The sequence below is a fragment of the Oncorhynchus kisutch genome, linkage group LG8, assembly GCF_002021735.2.
Source record: "Oncorhynchus kisutch isolate 150728-3 linkage group LG8, Okis_V2, whole genome shotgun sequence".
NCBI lineage: Eukaryota > Metazoa > Chordata > Actinopteri > Salmoniformes > Salmonidae > Oncorhynchus > Oncorhynchus kisutch.
This window is the reverse complement of record NC_034181.2, coordinates 14,152,405-14,169,609: the sequence shown is the minus strand read 5'-3', so window position 1 is coordinate 14,169,609 and position 17,205 is coordinate 14,152,405. Positions and strand designations below refer to the sequence as shown.

General features: G+C 41.3%; 1 protein-coding gene across 4 annotated transcripts in view; it reads right to left on the bottom strand.

The window, feature by feature from the left end:
• The window catches only part of LOC109896168 (neural proliferation differentiation and control protein 1-like), a 41,053-nt gene that overhangs the window by 8,464 nt on the left and 15,384 nt on the right, over positions 1-17,205 (bottom strand). For all 4 annotated transcript variants that reach the window (XM_031829708.1, XM_031829709.1, XM_020490446.2 and 1 more), the window contains exon 2: positions 7,810-7,971. In XM_031829708.1, coding sequence (XP_031685568.1) covers positions 7,810-7,971 — 162 coding nt within the window. The remainder of the gene's footprint in view (positions 1-7,809; positions 7,972-17,205) is intronic.

The window sequence follows — 17,205 nt, the reverse complement described above, 5'->3', positions numbered from 1 at the left end:
AACCCGGGCAACGCTGGGCCAAACCCTCCCCTAACCCGGGCAACGCTGGGCCAAACACTCCCCTAACCCGGGCAGCGCTGGGCCAAACCCTCCCCTAACGCGGATAACACTGGGCCAAACCCTCCCCCTAACGCGGACAACGCTGGGCCAAACCCTCCCCCTAACGCGGACAACGCTGGGCCAAACCCTCCCTCTAACGCGGACAACGCTGGGCCAAACCCTCCCTCTAACGAGGACAACGCTGGGCCAAACCCTCCCTCTAACGCGGACAACGCTGGGCCAAACCCTCCCCTAACGCGGACAACGCTGGGCCAAATTGCGCCGTCCTATGAGACTCCCGATCACGGCCGGTTGTGATACAGCCCGGGATCGAACCAACCCAAACTGTTGCAAACCAAATGCTAGGCTATGAGCATGGGCTAGATGCCAGGGGAGATGAAGTTGATCAATTGTCTGGCTGGACTGTGGGACAGTGGATACATATTGATAATTCAAATGGAACTAATAACATGCATTACACAGGGATCGTGGTGAATAACAACCATTCTGCATTCAGGATCCAAACAACCTGTTTTATAATGAAGCAATAAGGCCCGATGGGGTGTGGTATATGGCAAATATACCATCCTTAAGGGATGTGCTTATCCACGATGCTACACTGAGTGCCTGGACACAGCCCTTAGCCATGGTATATTGACCATATACCACCAACCCCCCCAGAGGTGCCTTATTGCTATTATAAACTTGTTACCAACGTAATTAGAGCAATAAAAATAAATGTTGTCATACCTGTGGTATACGGTCTGATATATTTATTTATTTATTTTATTTTACCTTTATTTAACCAGGTAGGCAAGTTGAGAACAAGTTCTCATTTACAATTGCGACCTGGCCAAGATAAAGCAAAGCAGTTCGACAGATAAAACGACACAGAGTTACACATGGAGTAAAAACAAACATACAGTCAATAATGCAGTATAAACAAGTCTATATACAATGTGAGCAAATGAGGTGAGGAGGTAAAGGCAAAAAAGGCCATGATGGCAAAGTAAATACAATATAGCAAGTAAAATACTGGAATGGTAGTTTTGCAATGGAAGAATGTGCAAAGTAGAAATAAAAAATAATGGGGTGCAAAGGAGCAAAATAAATAAATAAATTAAAATTAAATACAGTTGGGAAAGAGGTAGTTGTTTGGGCTAAATTATAGGTGGGCTATGTACAGGTGCAGTAATCTGTGAGCTGCTCTGACAGTTGGTGCTTAAAGCTAGTGAGGGAGATAAGTGTTTCCAGTTTCAGAGATTTTTGTAGTTCGTTCCAGTCATTGGCAGCAGAGAACTGGAAGGAGAGGCGGCCAAAGAAAGAATTGGTTTTGGGGGTGACTAGAGAGATATACCTGCTGGAGCGTGTGCTACAGGTGGGAGATGCTATGGTGACCAGCGAGCTGAGATAAGGGGGGACTTTACCTAGCAGGGTCTTGTAGATGACATGGAGCCAGTGGGTTTGGCGACGAGTATGAAGCGAGGGCCAGCCAACGAGAGCGTACAGGTCGCAATGGTGGGTAGTATATGGGGCTTTGGTGATAAAACGGATTGCACTGTGATAGACTGCATCCAATTTGTTGAGTAGGGTATTGGAGGCTATTTTGTAAATGACATCGCCAAAGTCGAGGATTGGTAGGATGGTCAGTTTTACAAGGGTATGTTTGGCAGCATGAGTGAAGGATGCTTTGTTGCGAAATAGGAAGCCAATTCTAGATTTAACTTTGGATTTGAGATGTTTGATATGGGTCTGGAAGGAGAGTTTACAATCTAACCAGACACCTAAGTATTTGTAGTTGTCCACGTATTCTAAGTCAGAGCCGTCCAGAGTAGTGATGTTGGACAGGCGGGTAGGTGCAGGTAGCGATCGGTTGAAGAGCATACATTTAGTTTTACTTGTATTTAAGAGCAATTGGAGGCCACGGAAGGAGAGTTGTATGGCATTGAAGCTTGCCTGGAGGGTTGTTAACACAGTGTCCAAAGAAGGGCCGGAAGTATACAGAATGGTGTCGTCTGCGTAGAGGTGGATCAGGGACTCACCAGCAGCAAGAGCGACCTCATTGATGTATACAGAGAAGAGAGTCGGTCCAAGAATTGAACCCTGTGGCACCCCCATAGAGACTGCCAGAGGTCCGGACAGCAGACCCTCCGATTTGACACACTGAACTCTATCAGAGAAGTAGTTGGTGAACCAGGCGAGGCAATCATTTGAGAAACCAAGGCTGTCGAGTCTGCCGATGAGGATATGGTGATTGACAGAGTCGAAAGCCTTGGCCAGATCAATGAATACGGCTGCACAGTAATGTTTCTTATCGATGGCGGTTAAGATATCGTTTAGGACCTTGAGCGTGGCTGAGGTGCACCCATGACCAGCTCTGAAACCAGATTGCATAGCAGAGAAGGTGTGGTGAGATTCGAAATGGTCGGTAATCTGTTTGTTGACTTGGCTTTCGAAGACCTTAGAAAGGCACGGTAGGATAGATATAGGTCTGTAGCAGTTTGGGTCAAGAGTGTCCCCCCCTTTGAAGAGGGGGATGACCGCAGCTGCTTTCCAATCTTTGGGAATCTCAGACGACACGAAAGAGAGGTTGAACAGGCTAGTAATAGGGGTGGCAACAATTTCGGCAGATAATTTTAGAAAGAAAGGGTCCAGATTGTCTAGCCCGGCTGATTTGTAGGGGTCCAGATTTTGCAGCTCTTTCAGAACATCAGCTGAATGGATTTGGGAGAAGGAGAATATACCACAGCTGTCAGTCAGCTGTCAGTCAAATCAGCAATAAGGGCTCAAACAATGCAGTTTATAATATTTCATAATGTATATAAATGTAATGTATGTTTCTCCGTGACTCCATCCATATACCACATACTTGTACTCAGGACTGGGAGGAATGCCAGACAGAAGGAACTGCTCCATGCTGTCCCCATGTGGCAAGTGTGAAAAAACACCTACAAACAACAAGTGAATTTACAAATCGCTCATCAAGTACAAAAGCCTTGCGCAAACAAACTGTAGCCTATTACAAGCATCAAAGAGCTTTGTGTTGGCGGAGAGAACACACTGCATGTTTACATTGGATTGGTGTGTGATCCATCATACACTTATGACGAGGCTCTGTGTGCCAGGGAGACAGACTGACTGATGCATGGTGCAGCGTGTGGTTCTGTACTGTGTGTGCCGGCGTATTTTAGACTGAGTAAACCAGTGATACTGTAATGCTGGCTGAATCAGAGAGTGAGTGAGAGTGAGGGGTGCAGTGTGTATGTGAGAAAGTGTGTGGGTATTGGTGAGAGTAGGTGAATAAGTGTGGTGCAGTACGTGGGTGGATGGGTCAGCCTCTCTGTCACGCAGTGCTGCTCTGAGCGTGTGGGTGAAGGGTACAGAGGGCGGGAGGGAGATACAGAGATAATGAGAGAGGGAGAAAGAAATACTGTAGAAAGAGAGTAATTGAGAAAGAGAGAGCAGAGAGAAGTACAGAGATAAAGAGAGGAGGGAACAGAGAGAGAGAGAGATACAGAGAGAGAGAGATACAGAGAGAGAGAGATACAGAGAGAGAGAGATACAGAGAGAGAGAGATACAGAGAGAGAGAGATACAGAGAGATATCTGTCACAAAATGTCAATTCAATTCAAAAAGGTGCTTTCCTTTATTGGCATGGTAAACATACTGTATGTTTACATTGCCAAAGCAAGTAAAATAAATAAACAATAGTGAGAAAAGACAAAATTGTGAGAGAAAAAAACAAAATGAACAGCTCTGCACACAGGTCAGAGAAGCAAAGTGCCCAGTCATCTAAGGTTATACAATACAGATGGGTTCACCTGTGGCTTCTAAGATCTGAATAATACATTAGTATAGATCCATCTGCTGGGAACCCTGTAATCAATCCTCCCTATTCAGTCCAATTCAACTATTGTATTCAGCAGACCACAGATGACTCAAATTATCTTGTGTTCCTTGGATAAAGAAAATCATAAACGTATATCATCTAGAAGCTTAGCAAAAACCTGTATTTTCTGTGAAAAACAGTGGACATCCTTTGTGTGTGTGTGTGTGTGTGTGTGTGTGTGTGAGTGAGTGAGTGAGACGAGGCAACCCCGGGATGCTGGCCTTCTAGGCAGAGTTCCTCTGTCCAGTGTCTGTGTTCTTTTGCCCATCTTAATCTTTTATTTTTATTGGCCAGTCTGAGATATGGCTTTTTCTTTGCAACTCTGCCTAGAAGGCCAGCATCCCGCTGTTGCCTCGTCACCGTTGACGTTGAGACTTTGCTGGTACTATTTACTGAAGCTGCCAGTTGAGGACTTGTGAGGTGTCTTTCTCAAACTAGACACTCCAATGTATCTGTCATCTTGCTCAGTTGTGCACCGGGGCCTCTCACTCTTTCTATTCTGGTTAGGGCCAGTTTGCGTGGTTCTGTGAAGGGAATAGTACACAGTGTTGTACGAGATCTTCAGTTTCTTGGCAATTTCTCGCATGGAATAGCCTACATTTCTCAGAACAAGAATAGAATGACGAGTTTCAGAAGGAAGTTCTTTGTTTCTGGCCATTTTGAGCCTGTAATCGAACCCACAAATGCTGATGCTCCAGATACTCAACTAGTCTAAAGAAGGCCCGTTTTATTGCTTCTTTAAATCAGCACAACAGTTTTCAGCTGTGCTAACATGATTGCAAAAGGGTTTTCGAATGATCAATTAGCCTTTTAAAATGATAAGGTTGGATTGTATGTTTACAATGTGCCATTGGAACACAGGAGTGATGGTTGCTGATAATGGGCCTCTGTATGCCTATGTAGATATTCATTTTTTTTTAAGTCAGATGTTTCCAGCTACAGTAGTAATTTACAACTTTGACAATGTCTACACTGTATTTCTGATCAATTCGATTTTATTTTAAATGGACAAAAAAAAGAGCTTTTCTTTCAAAAGTGACCCCAAACTTTTGAACGGTAGTACACACACACACACACACACATAGTAGAATAATAGTGCAGACATCAAAACTATGAAATAACACATATGGAGTCATATAGGAACCAAGAAAAAGTGTTAAATCAAAATATATGTAATGTTTTAGATTCTTCATAGCAGCCACCCTTTGCCTTGATGACAGCTTTTCACACTCTTGGCCTTTTCTCCACCAGCTTCATGAGGCAGTCAGAGCTGTTGAGACTAACAACTTGGAACACTACGTCATTTCCATGTGGATAATATTTGTATGAGACGTTGATCAATGAGATTCCAACCTATATGTTGGATTCATGTGTCCATCTCAACCAAAAATCCAAGTTATAGTATAAACTTTAAATACAGTTTGATTTGATTGAGTTATTTTCTTTAACTTTGATTTCTGGTTGAGATGGAGATATGAATCCAACATATCAATTATTCATTTGTAGACAAACTGGAATTAAAGTGAGACTAAGTCAGTGGCACATTTATAACTATCCAAGCAGATGAATCTCATTCAAATGTTGATATTTGGTTGCGTTGACAATCAAATTTAATATCACTAAATATCATTACATTTGAAATCAACCAGAGCTTGAACCCTCTTGTATTGTTTATTTTAGTTGAATTCTGGCTTGAATTCAAACAACTGCTGTTGATGACATATCAAATGCTATAGGTAGCCTAGTGGTTAGAGCATTGGACTAGTAGATCGAATCCCCACGCTGACAAGGTAAAAATATGTTGTTCTGCCCCTGAACAAGGCAGTTAACCCACTGTTCCTAGGCCGTCATTGAAAATAAGAATTTGTTCTTAACTGACTTGCCTAGTTAAATAAATAAAAATAGGCCTAAATAGCACCATTGGTGAGTGATAAAGTATGATTCCATTTCATTTTCTCTGTTAAACCTTTGGAATGACTTTGATAGCAACCGTGGATGTATTTTGTCTTTAAGTGGAGATCACTCAGTAATCATTCTCACGATAGCACCCTGGTAGTAGTCACTGACAAATATCATAGCTAAACTGGGCTTGGTTTAAACCCTGGATGGGAGACCGAAATGACACTTTAGCTGTAGATACATCAATTTTCAGTAGGAGGTGCTGCTCAGCCCATTGTTTATTTCTTCTGATAGTGGATATGTTGAAATCAGACTTTTTAAATGTACAAATTCAACATATTTTAGTGAAGGTTTGTCTGTTGAAATTTGGTTACCATGATGATATAATCTTGTGGTTGAAATTTCACCCTCAAAACAGTTGATGTTGATGACTTTTTCCACATCACAATACGTTGACAAATGACTTTGAAACAACGTTGAATTGATCAGTTTGTACCCAGTGGGTAGGCGGTGAGTGCGTCAGAGCTGACTTCAGAGCTGAGTGGGATCTAATACAGGCCAGTGGGCTGCTCAGCACTGAACACTGGGAGCCGGAATCTCTCTCTATTACATCTCTTACTACAGACCAGTTTCCCAACAGCAATGGAACTTTGGCTTAAGAATGTTTTAACGGTGCATCTTTCCTACATTGACCGAAGTTGTAACATGAGTTTACCAAAACACCACGCAGAGAGAATGTTTGCTAAGTGAGTCATTGAGGCATGTTACAATACAGATAGTATCAAAAGAAAGGAAGCACTGCTCTCGGATCAGTGTTCTACCTTTCCAATCTTACCTTAACATTATCATTATTACAATGATGACAGATCAGCTCATAGAGAGATTTTAGCTTATCACCTAAAGGCTACAAATATTGAGGTGGCTTATCATTGCAAGTTAGGCTACACATTATGAAATATATTGAAACAGTAGCATACAAATAGTGAAATAAAACTCAATTGAATTAACATGAAATTGATTTCAATATCATTCAAATATATAAGTCTATGAAGTCTGTATTTATACATTTGTATACAGTCATCTCGGTTTTCATTTGAATCCTGTGGTTTTATATCCTTGGATAGTTATGCAAAGAAATGGGTAATTTAGTATTTGTAGGCAGTGTCACATTCATTCTGAAGATTCTAACGATGAACGTAGCCTTAAGATACCGGGTTCAGGCCAGACAGCCATGCATCTCACACAGATGGTGAATCAGGTGAAATGATCCCTAATCTAAATCTATTTCCGTTTCAGTCTTTCGTCAATGGTGTACTGGATTTCTTTCCAACACTAATCTTTCTTTCTTTATGTATGGTCTTGATGTTTTGTCCCCTCCAGTGGTAGAACTAAGACTAAATCTAAGATATCTCTTGAGGGTTTTAGTGACAATTATTTTCTATCGTTACCACTTTCATTTTGGCCAAAACCATATGAATCTATTCCATTGCTCTAACTCTCTCGAAACTGACCTTTTTCCTGAGCGATCATCTCTCATTCCCCTGATGGCGCATCACCTAGCAGCATAATTAACACTCGTTAAAGTCAGAGGCTGTGGGGGCCTGGAAGGGAGAGACTAAACCTAATAGCATCTTGCCATTAAAATGGAGCACCGTAAACTCCTTTTCACATTAAACTAGTCTCCTGTGACAACGAGAACATTCAAATGTTACATCTGTTGGGAGATGGTGGGATATGACAACTGAAATGGAACAATTCTTTCTGTGCGCTGGTTTTGTGTCACTGGGGCTGCCGAAGAGGATGCACCCTGGTTCTGCACTAGTACAACTCCTCCCCATCCTCCACGCAGAACCTAATTGAGTAGCTCACACAACATTTGGTTCTGGGTTGTGGAGATTACATTGAAGATGTATGGCTTTAATGTTCCTACACTTGCAGTAGAAAACCAACAGCAATACATTAGCAAGGGTAAGTAAACTTACCAAAATGAGGGGCGTGACTGGGCCTCCTCTTCACTATGCATCTGCCATGTGAGTTCTCTACCAGCGGGGTGAGGCAGGGGCCACAGTGTGAGCTGCCCGGCTGGCAGAAATGCCTCCTTGCTCGGGCACAGTCCAGGCTACGTGGGCATACGGAAGAAGACCCTGTTAAAACAGACAGACACAGACTAACATTAGTTTTCACATCCATTACTGGATCTCACACAGTTTGGATTTGAACTCCAGTACCCCTCCACCAAAAGTGAAAAAAGGCAAGCCTCTCTCTTCCTGACCGTCAGTGTTAATATCAACATCAGCAGACACATTACTTCATCGTGATATAATTTTAAATGTAAAAATTAAAATCAAATGTAAATGTAAAAACAAAGCACTGGTCTCTAAGATAATAATAATCATTGAGGCTTCCACACAAATTGGACGCGACACCAGAGAACTCATCTCATTATGCAGGCATTAAGTCTTACAGCCTAGCTATTATCAGGGAGCCTGAGGTGACAACGGAAGAGCGAGTGAGAAAGAGAAAAGGGAGGAAATATCATAATAAATCATCATAGTCACCTGAATGTACAGCTAATATAGTCACCAGCTCTACCACACACCAAGCTACAGCTAATCAGACTAGATATGGGCCCTAGGGCGGCAGGTAGCTCAGTGGTTGGGCTAGTAACCGTAAGGTTGCTAGATCAAATCCCCGAGTTGACAAGGTAAAAATATGTCGTTATGCCCCTGAGACAAAGCAGTTAACCGACTGTTCCCCAGGTGCCGAAGAAGTGGATGTGGATTAAGGCAGCCCCCCGCACCTCTGATTCAGAGGGGTTGGGTTACATACGGAAGACACATTTCAGTTGAAGGCATTCAGTTGTACAACTGACTAGGTATCCCCTTTCCCTTGGTCAAAAACGGTGGACTAAATAAGGAATAGGGGTGTCATTTAAGAGCCCTAGTTTCAGAAGACAATATCTACTTCACTGCCTCTAACTGAAAATCAGGGATCTCAGTCCCTTTAATTCCTCACCGTACCAAGTCTATGGTTGTCATAGAAACCAACCTCCTCTGACTTCAAAGTCTTTAGATTGTTATCTGAAGTTTGAAATAATACTGCAGGTTTAGGCTCCCATGGATGAGCAGGCTGTTCCAGGTGGAAATCCTTCATTCTGACATGAAAAGATGAAGCCCGGAACCTACTCTTACGCTGCCGGTTGATAATGTTTTGGAGCCGGAGTTGGGCCAAGGTTGTGAACAGCTGTCTGATATATGGCTGTGTGCAGTGGGGTGAAGGTGGGATGCGTTAAGGGAGAGAGCTGTCAGCTAGGTCACTTTCACATGGAATAATACCCCTTAAATGACAGACCAAAATAGTGAGTGAGTCAGTCTGCCCAAGGCTCCTGCTGCGTTGTGTGTCTGTTATCATGCCGAGTAAGCCTGCTTAACAGAGTAAACGCCTGGCCAAACCCTTCACCAACTCGAATAACGCTTTCCCCAGACTGTTAAGCTGTGTGCCGAATGGCACCCTAATCCCTATATGGGGGTCGCCCTACTTTTTATATAGGGAATAGTGTGCTATTTGGGACACAGACCTAGTCTTTGTGTGTGTGACAGGCGTCACCTGGGCTAAACTTAAATGGGATGTTAGAGAAATGCTTACAACCAGCCACTGCCCTTTCTGTCTCCGCCCGCCAATGGTCTGTAAACCAGTCCCTCCAGGATTTCCCAATGGTCTGTAAACCAGTCCCTCCAGGATTTCCCAATGGTCTGTAAACCAGTCCCTCCAGGATTTCCCAATGGTCTGTAAACCAGTCCCTCCAGGATTTCCCAATGGTCTGTAAACCAGTCCCTCCAGGATTTCCCAATGGTCTGTAAACCAGTCCCTCCAGGATTTCACAGGGATTTTCTGTGATATTTGAGGGCAAAAATGCTTGTTTTTCCCACGGCAATTATTCCATTTTGCATGTCAATATGAGACGTTTGTCCAATTTTGTCTTGAAAATGCACTGCCGAGGGAAACCGTTTGTTGACGTGTGGCTTGATTGAACCATATTATGCAGTAAATGTGCGGTGATTGGTTGAAATTGCGACCCCTCTTTTTGTACTGTGGTAATGAGGCAGTTTTATGTGTTTTCTTTCCAGTAATATATGTGGGGAATTTGGGATTTCGCAACAACAAAAATGAGATCGTAGAATCCTGGAAAGACTGGTCAGCATTTGTAGCGATGTGTTGTTTGAATGTCATATGTTGAACAATACGATTGAACTGACCTTAACCAAATAGGTTCTCCCCCCAAAATGTCTTCTGTACCTCCAAGACAATGGGTGGTAAAAATGGCTCTCGACACCTAGGGGTGTAACCATGTGACCTAGCAGGAATAGAAAAGTACTGCTCCCCTCACTCAACTCTGGACCAGAAGGAGGGGAAAAAAAATCCATCTCCAGCAGCCCGACCACAGGCCCTGGGCCTTTGCCTTTAATGGCCAGAACTGGTAACTGATACGTTTGGGGAAAAGTACCTTTTAGGGAATAGAACGTGTAATCCAGTACAGAAATTGGTACTAAACAGTCTCAGAAGAAAACAGAAGACTTAAAATAACCTTCTACAAGGAAAGAAAGAGTAAACATTTAGAGGACAGCCTCTGCAACTCAAGCAAGGTGTCAACAGAGAAGAGCAACAATCATAAGGACACTAACTCAGGAGCAACCTGAAGGAGGAACCACCCAACTCAACCAGAAAGCACACACATCCATCTTTTTCCATTGCTATCCTCCATGTGGCCTGAACAATCAAGAAGCCACAACAGATTTTGATTACAGACCGAGTTGAATAAAATGTCATGTTCAGGATCTCCAGATCTTCACTCCTTATCTTTCATTCTATTTAATGATCATCTTCATCATGTTTGTAAATATTTTGATGAGTGTTATTAAATGTTGATTGAATAAAAACATTGTGATTGTCTATATATACTGGTAAAGAACTCCAACGGATCAACATCTTCAGATGAATAAATGTATTACTCTAACTGTAGTCTTCTAGAGTTAATAACTCAGAAGTAAGGTCTTCTTGGAAGACCATTTTGTCCAATAACTGGACTCGTGCCCCATTAATAATTGAATAGTATTAACAGTGGAGTAAAGTTAAGTATTTTATGTAAAAAATACTTTAAAGTACTAATTAAGTAGTGTTTTGGGTATCTGTACATTACCATTTATATTTTTGATAACTTTTACACCACTACATCCCTAAAGAAAATAAATGTACTTTTTAAGCCATACGTGCTTAGCAGGACAATGGTCCAATTCACACACTTAAGAGAATATCCCTGGTCATCCTTACTGCTTCTGATCTGGAGGACTCACGAAACAAATACTTTATTTGTACATTTTGTCTGAGTGCTGGAGTGTGGAGGCTACAAAAATATTTGCTTAATATAACGAATTTGAAATTATTTATACTTTTACTTTTGATATTTAAGTATATTTTAGCAATTACATTTACCCTTAATACTAAAGTATATTTTAAAACAAATACTTTTAGACTTTTACTCAAATAGTATTTTACTGGGTGACTTTCACTAGAAGCATTTTCTATTCAGGTATATCTTTACTTTTACTCAAGTATGACAATTGGGTCTTTTTTTCCACCACTGAGTAATAAGCATCCACAGTACCCTGCACATTCAAGGGAAGCAACTCATTCAAGTAAACCTATCAATACTAACCCTTGACTGACATCACATCCCTTTGGAGGGCTACGCAGCTGAAACTCTGAAAGGCTGCTGTGGTTGCCATAACGACTGCTATGGCAACTGAGACTGTGTGACATCATCAGGTGTGAGTCACACTGTGAATGCAGAAGGCGGGGAAGATAAGGGGGGGGGGACCTATCAAGAGAGACAAATGGGGATGAACAAGCTAAGATTAAGACAAACGATAAGAAGAGGGGAACATTTATTTTAAGTTGGCTGGCAAGACCAAGGACAGGAGACCAAGGACAGTGTTTATGTTAAGTAGTAGGATATGTCCCATTCTGTTTCTGATAAATGTTAGCAACCAGATATTCATGAATCCCATCTGAATGTAATTGTATAGTAGCTAAACAATATAGCGATTTTTTTTCACAAATTCTCATATTTGTCCTCATTCTTATAGTCCAGACCTGAGCAAAGTCCGGCACGGGGGCCATATGTGGCCCACGACCTGATTCAATACGACGATCCGCGGAATCATGCTCAGATCACATAAAAAAATTGCGATAGTAAAGGTTTGAAAAATGTATTCGTTATTCAAATGAAAAGCACAATGGATACTGGCCTTTGTGTAATGATTTAACTCCCACCGCATGTGGGACATTTATTTTAAAGGCACGTATAAATAACAACTGTACGAGGACAGACAGTGCCTGACACACACGTCACAGTTACAAATAGTAGCTAGCTAGAAATTAGCGCAAAAGGTTGTTTTTCCTAAGAAAAGTAGATCATGAATGTCAGGTGTTCAAGCAAGAGTGGACATCGAAATATTTTCGAAAGGAATTTTCACTAAACTGCATTCAGCAAACGACGGATTTGAGAGCACTAGCTATGTACTGTCCCACAAAATTGCTAAACATAGCAAGCCATTCGCTGAGGGAGAATTCATTAAATAATGTTTAATTGACTCTGCAGCAATATGAGCCATGTTGTGGATACAGTCACACAAGTGGTAAACTTCATAAGAGCAAAATCTTCAAAACCACAGGCAGTTTGTCTCACTGTTGGAGACAGAGTCAGGTCATGCAGATCTCCCCCACCACGCAAACGTGAGATGGCTGAGTTTAGGGAAGTTGCTTAAAAAGGGTGTGGGACCTGAAGATTGGAGATTGCTGAGTTTTTGCAAATGAAAGGAAAATGTGGATTTCCCTCAACTGCAAGATGAAGAATGGTTGGCTGATTTTTCCTTCACTGTGGACATCATGACCCTCAAATTAACTAAATTCCAAACTACAAGTGAAGGGCCTTTTTGCACATCAGATGTACAGCCTTGTCAAAGCCTTCAAGGGAAAATTACCCGCCAAGTAGAAGCCAACAATCTCACCTACCTTCTGACACTACTAGTCTGTTCCCTATCAGATGACCAGCGGGAGAAGTATACATCGCTTTGAACAGTGAATGTTGAGGATTTCAAAGTGTTAGGAAATGACATGCTGTTGGTTTCCTCTCCTTTCACCTTCAATGTGGATAACGCTCCCACTGACCTGCAACTTGAGCTTATCGATCTTCAGTCTGATGCAGTGATTGGAGAACTCTTCAAAACAATGTCACTGACAAGGTTATATGCATCTCTCGATGAAGAAAACCTTCCGAAGATTAGGGGTCCTGCTCAGAAGAGGTTTGTACTGTTTGGGTCAACCTATGTATGTGAACAGACATATTCAGTGATGAAATATGAAACACACCAAGGCACAGATCTTCTCTTACTGACTCTCACCTCTCAGCAATCCTGTGCATAGCGACGTCAGAAACTATACCCGACTTCACTGCTCTAGTCAATGCCCATCAGAGACTCTACTCCTCACACTGAGTAGTTTAAATGTAATGTTGAGCTCTCTGTTTTTGTGCATCCCCATTAACAAGAGTTCTGTCCGTGGTGCTGAATGTAGTGTACATTTCCCTCCATTTAGTTCATTGCATGTTTCATAACGAAAATACCTACCAGAAGGAGAACATGGATGTGGTTTATTTCTGTGCATGTTAAAAAGTAAAATAAGTGGCATATCTGGATGTGAATTACAGTAGATATATCTGTCAACACAGTCATACACATGGTGTATAATCCTGTAATATGATTCTGGCCCATGATGGCAAAAATATATTCTAATGTGGCCCTCCATGGAAAATAATTACCCAGGCCCGTTATAGTCCGCGTCCCAAATGGCACCATATTCCCTTTAAGGTTGTGGTCAAAAGTAGTGCACTACGTAGGGAATAGAGTGCAATTTGGGACACATACTCCGTTTTCCTGATCTGACTAACAACATTTCTGACCCAAATTGCTACTTTTGCATTTGACAAATCAGCCCTCTCAATTGGTCCTGACAGAGAGCAGATCTCCTATAATCTTCATTCAGCAGCAGCAGGGTATACATCACCCTGGCTAAGTTCCCCAGAGAGCATAGTCTGTCTACAAATCAGCTAGTGTAGCCTAACCCCAGCCTAGAGAAAGGAATAGTTTTCCTCTGCAGTATGTGAGTAGCATTGAGATCCTATCATTTCTGGTTTCTATCACTTCTAACATTTCTAATCCTACAAATTCCATTGAATTCTGTAGTGAGTGGTATGAACACCTAACAAGATCCGTATCCACTTGTGATGGTCTTTAGGCAGCATCCAGCTGCTTACTGTCTAGGCTAAGCCAAGCATGCACATATCTGACTATAAGCCATTCAAGAGCGGCATTCTTTCGTTTTCTTACCTTATCTGACGGTCAAGAAATCCACTACACTTTGGAGGTTACCTGGTCCATTTAGCAGACAGACCTGGGTTCAAATACTATTTTCATTCATTTCTAAATACCTATCAGGGCTTGGTTGAGCTTGCCTGGCTTAAATGGACCAAATGAATTGGCCGAAAACGGTAAATCTTGTCCACCTGTCACTCAAGTCAGGCTAGAGTAAATGCTCAAAGTATTTTACGAGTCATCTTTTTTCGACCAATTGACTGGTCAAAATTCAAAAATGTGTATTTTTCCATAAATATAGGCACAAAACGGTGTTTTATGTGTTTTAATAAAATCAACTATATGTAGACTACTGAGCTTGTCTGATGCATTTAAGCACACTGTGATTAAATAATTGAGACACAAATGACTCAAGAGGGAGCCAGAGATCAAGATAGCCTAACCAGATTTTTTTTTTAAACTGTTTCCGACCTTCCTCCTCCAGCTTCTGCCATTACGTTGCCATTACACCCCTGGGGTAGCCAGTAATAGCCAGTAACATTTGGAGTGCCAATTTATCTTACCATTTCTACCGATCTGCGTGCCAGTTATGACATTCATATGCACATTGCTCCACAACAATTTAATTTATTTTATAATAAAGCCTTGGTAGCTTATCATTTTCATTAATCACAAATGATTTTATCTAAATAAAAATGAAGTAACTTTATTGCCATTCCCAACTACATTACCAGTCAACAATTGACACCTACTCATTCCAGGGTTTTTCTTTGTTTTTACTATTTTCTACATTGTAGAATAAAAGTGAAAACATCAAAACTATGAAATAACACATTGAATTATGTAGTAACCAAAAAAAGCGTTAAACAAAACATATTTTACATTAAAGATTCTTCTAAGTAGCCACCCTTTGCCTTGATGACAGCTTTCACACTCTTGGCATTCTCTCAACCAGCCTCATGAGGTAGTCAACCTGGAATGCATTTCAATTAACAGGTGTGGCTTCTTAAAAGTTCATTTGTGGAATTTATTTTCTTCTTAATGCGTTTGAGCCAATCAGTTGTGTTGTAACAAGGTAGGGTTGGAACAGTATACAGAAGATGGTATTTTACCAAATAGGGCTAAGTCCATTTTAAGGCAAGAACAGCTCAAATAAGCAAAGATAAATGACAATCCATCATTACTTTAACCTTTCTGGCGCAGGCGTGCCGCTAGCGACCCACCTCAACAACATCTGGTGAAATTGGAGAGCGCCAAATTAAAATGACAGAAATAGTAATAAACAATGAAAAAACAAGTGTTATACATCAGTTAAAATATTAAATTCTTGTTAATCCAGCCGCTTTGTCAGATTTCAAAAAGGCTTTACGGCCCCACATACAAACATTTTCCAACCAAGCAGATAAGTCACGAAAGTCAGAAATAGCTATAAAATGAATCACTTACCTTTGAAGATCTTCATATGTTTGCATTCAGAAGGGTCCCAGTTACACAATAAATGGTAGTTTTGTTCGATAAAGTCCATCTTTATATCCCAAAAACTCTGTTTGTTGGCGCGTTTTGTTCAGTAATCCACTGGCTCAAAGGCGGTCAACATGCAGACGAATACATCCTAATAGTACCATTAAAGTTAGTCGAAACATGTCAAACAATGTTTATAACTAATCCTCAGGGTGTCAATTATCGATAATATTTCAACCGGACAATAGCGTATTCAAAAGAAAGGAAAAAGAACGAAGGGCGCGCTTCCCCAGACCCCTAACAAAAATGTATTTTTCTTCGCCGTTTTTCAGAAAACAAGCCTGAAACCATGACTAAAGACTGTTGACATCTAGTGGAAGCCATAGGAACTGCAACCTGGGCCCTAACCAATTACATAGTCAATAGACATTCAATGGAAACCCACTTCCTGGATGGATTTTCCTCGAGTTTTCGCCTGCCATATCAGGTCTGTCATACTCACAGACATTATTTTAACAGTTTTAGAAACTTCAGAGTGTTTTCTATCCAATTCTACCAAGTATATGCATATCCTAGCTTCTGGGCCTGAGTAACAGGCAGTTTACTTTTGGCACGTCAGTCATCCGAATTTCCGAATACTGCCCCGTCACTAAAAAGTTAAGACATGAAGGTCAGTAAATCCATAAATCAGCCCAAATAAATGCTTCACAGATATCAAGTAACAGACATCTCAAAATCAACTGTTCAGAGGAGACTGCGTGAATTAGGCCTTCATGGTTGAATTGCTGCAAAAAAAACTACAGGACCCCAATAGGAAGAAGAGACTTGCTTGGGCCAAGAAACACAAGCAATGGACATTAGACCAGTGGAAATCTGTGCTTTGGTCTGATGAGTACAAATTTGAGATTTTTGGTTCCAACCACCGTTTCTTCGTGAGATGCAGAGTAGGTGAACGGATGATCTCCGCATGTGTTGTTCCCACCGTGAAGCATGGAGGAGGTGGTGTGATGGTGCTTTGCTGGTATTTAGAATTCAAGGCACACTTAACCAGCATGGCTACCACAACATTCTTCTATTATTCTACAATGTAGAAAATAGTAAAAATAAAGAAAAACCCTTGAATGAGGTGTCCAAACTTTTGATTGGTATTGTATATAAAAATAGACTACATAAAGCCAACAAATAAAAACATTGCAGCCTGCATGCAGGTAGAAATCACACATGGCCTGTATGCAAGGAACTTGAAACACTGTATCAAATTGGTCCAGCCAGAAGCTCATGCTAATAAACTTGCAACATTGTATAAAATATTCTGTCCCCTCAGAGTTCTGTGCCAGTAAGCTCTGGACAGACACAGTTGTAGGCTATTTGATCCAAGGATAAGTAGTAATCAGGTAGGCCTATTTTATGACATTACCACCGGATCAGAGAACAACATTTTTTTCTCCCTTTCAAAATGAGTGGTTATCGAAAGGGAGGAACCTGGAA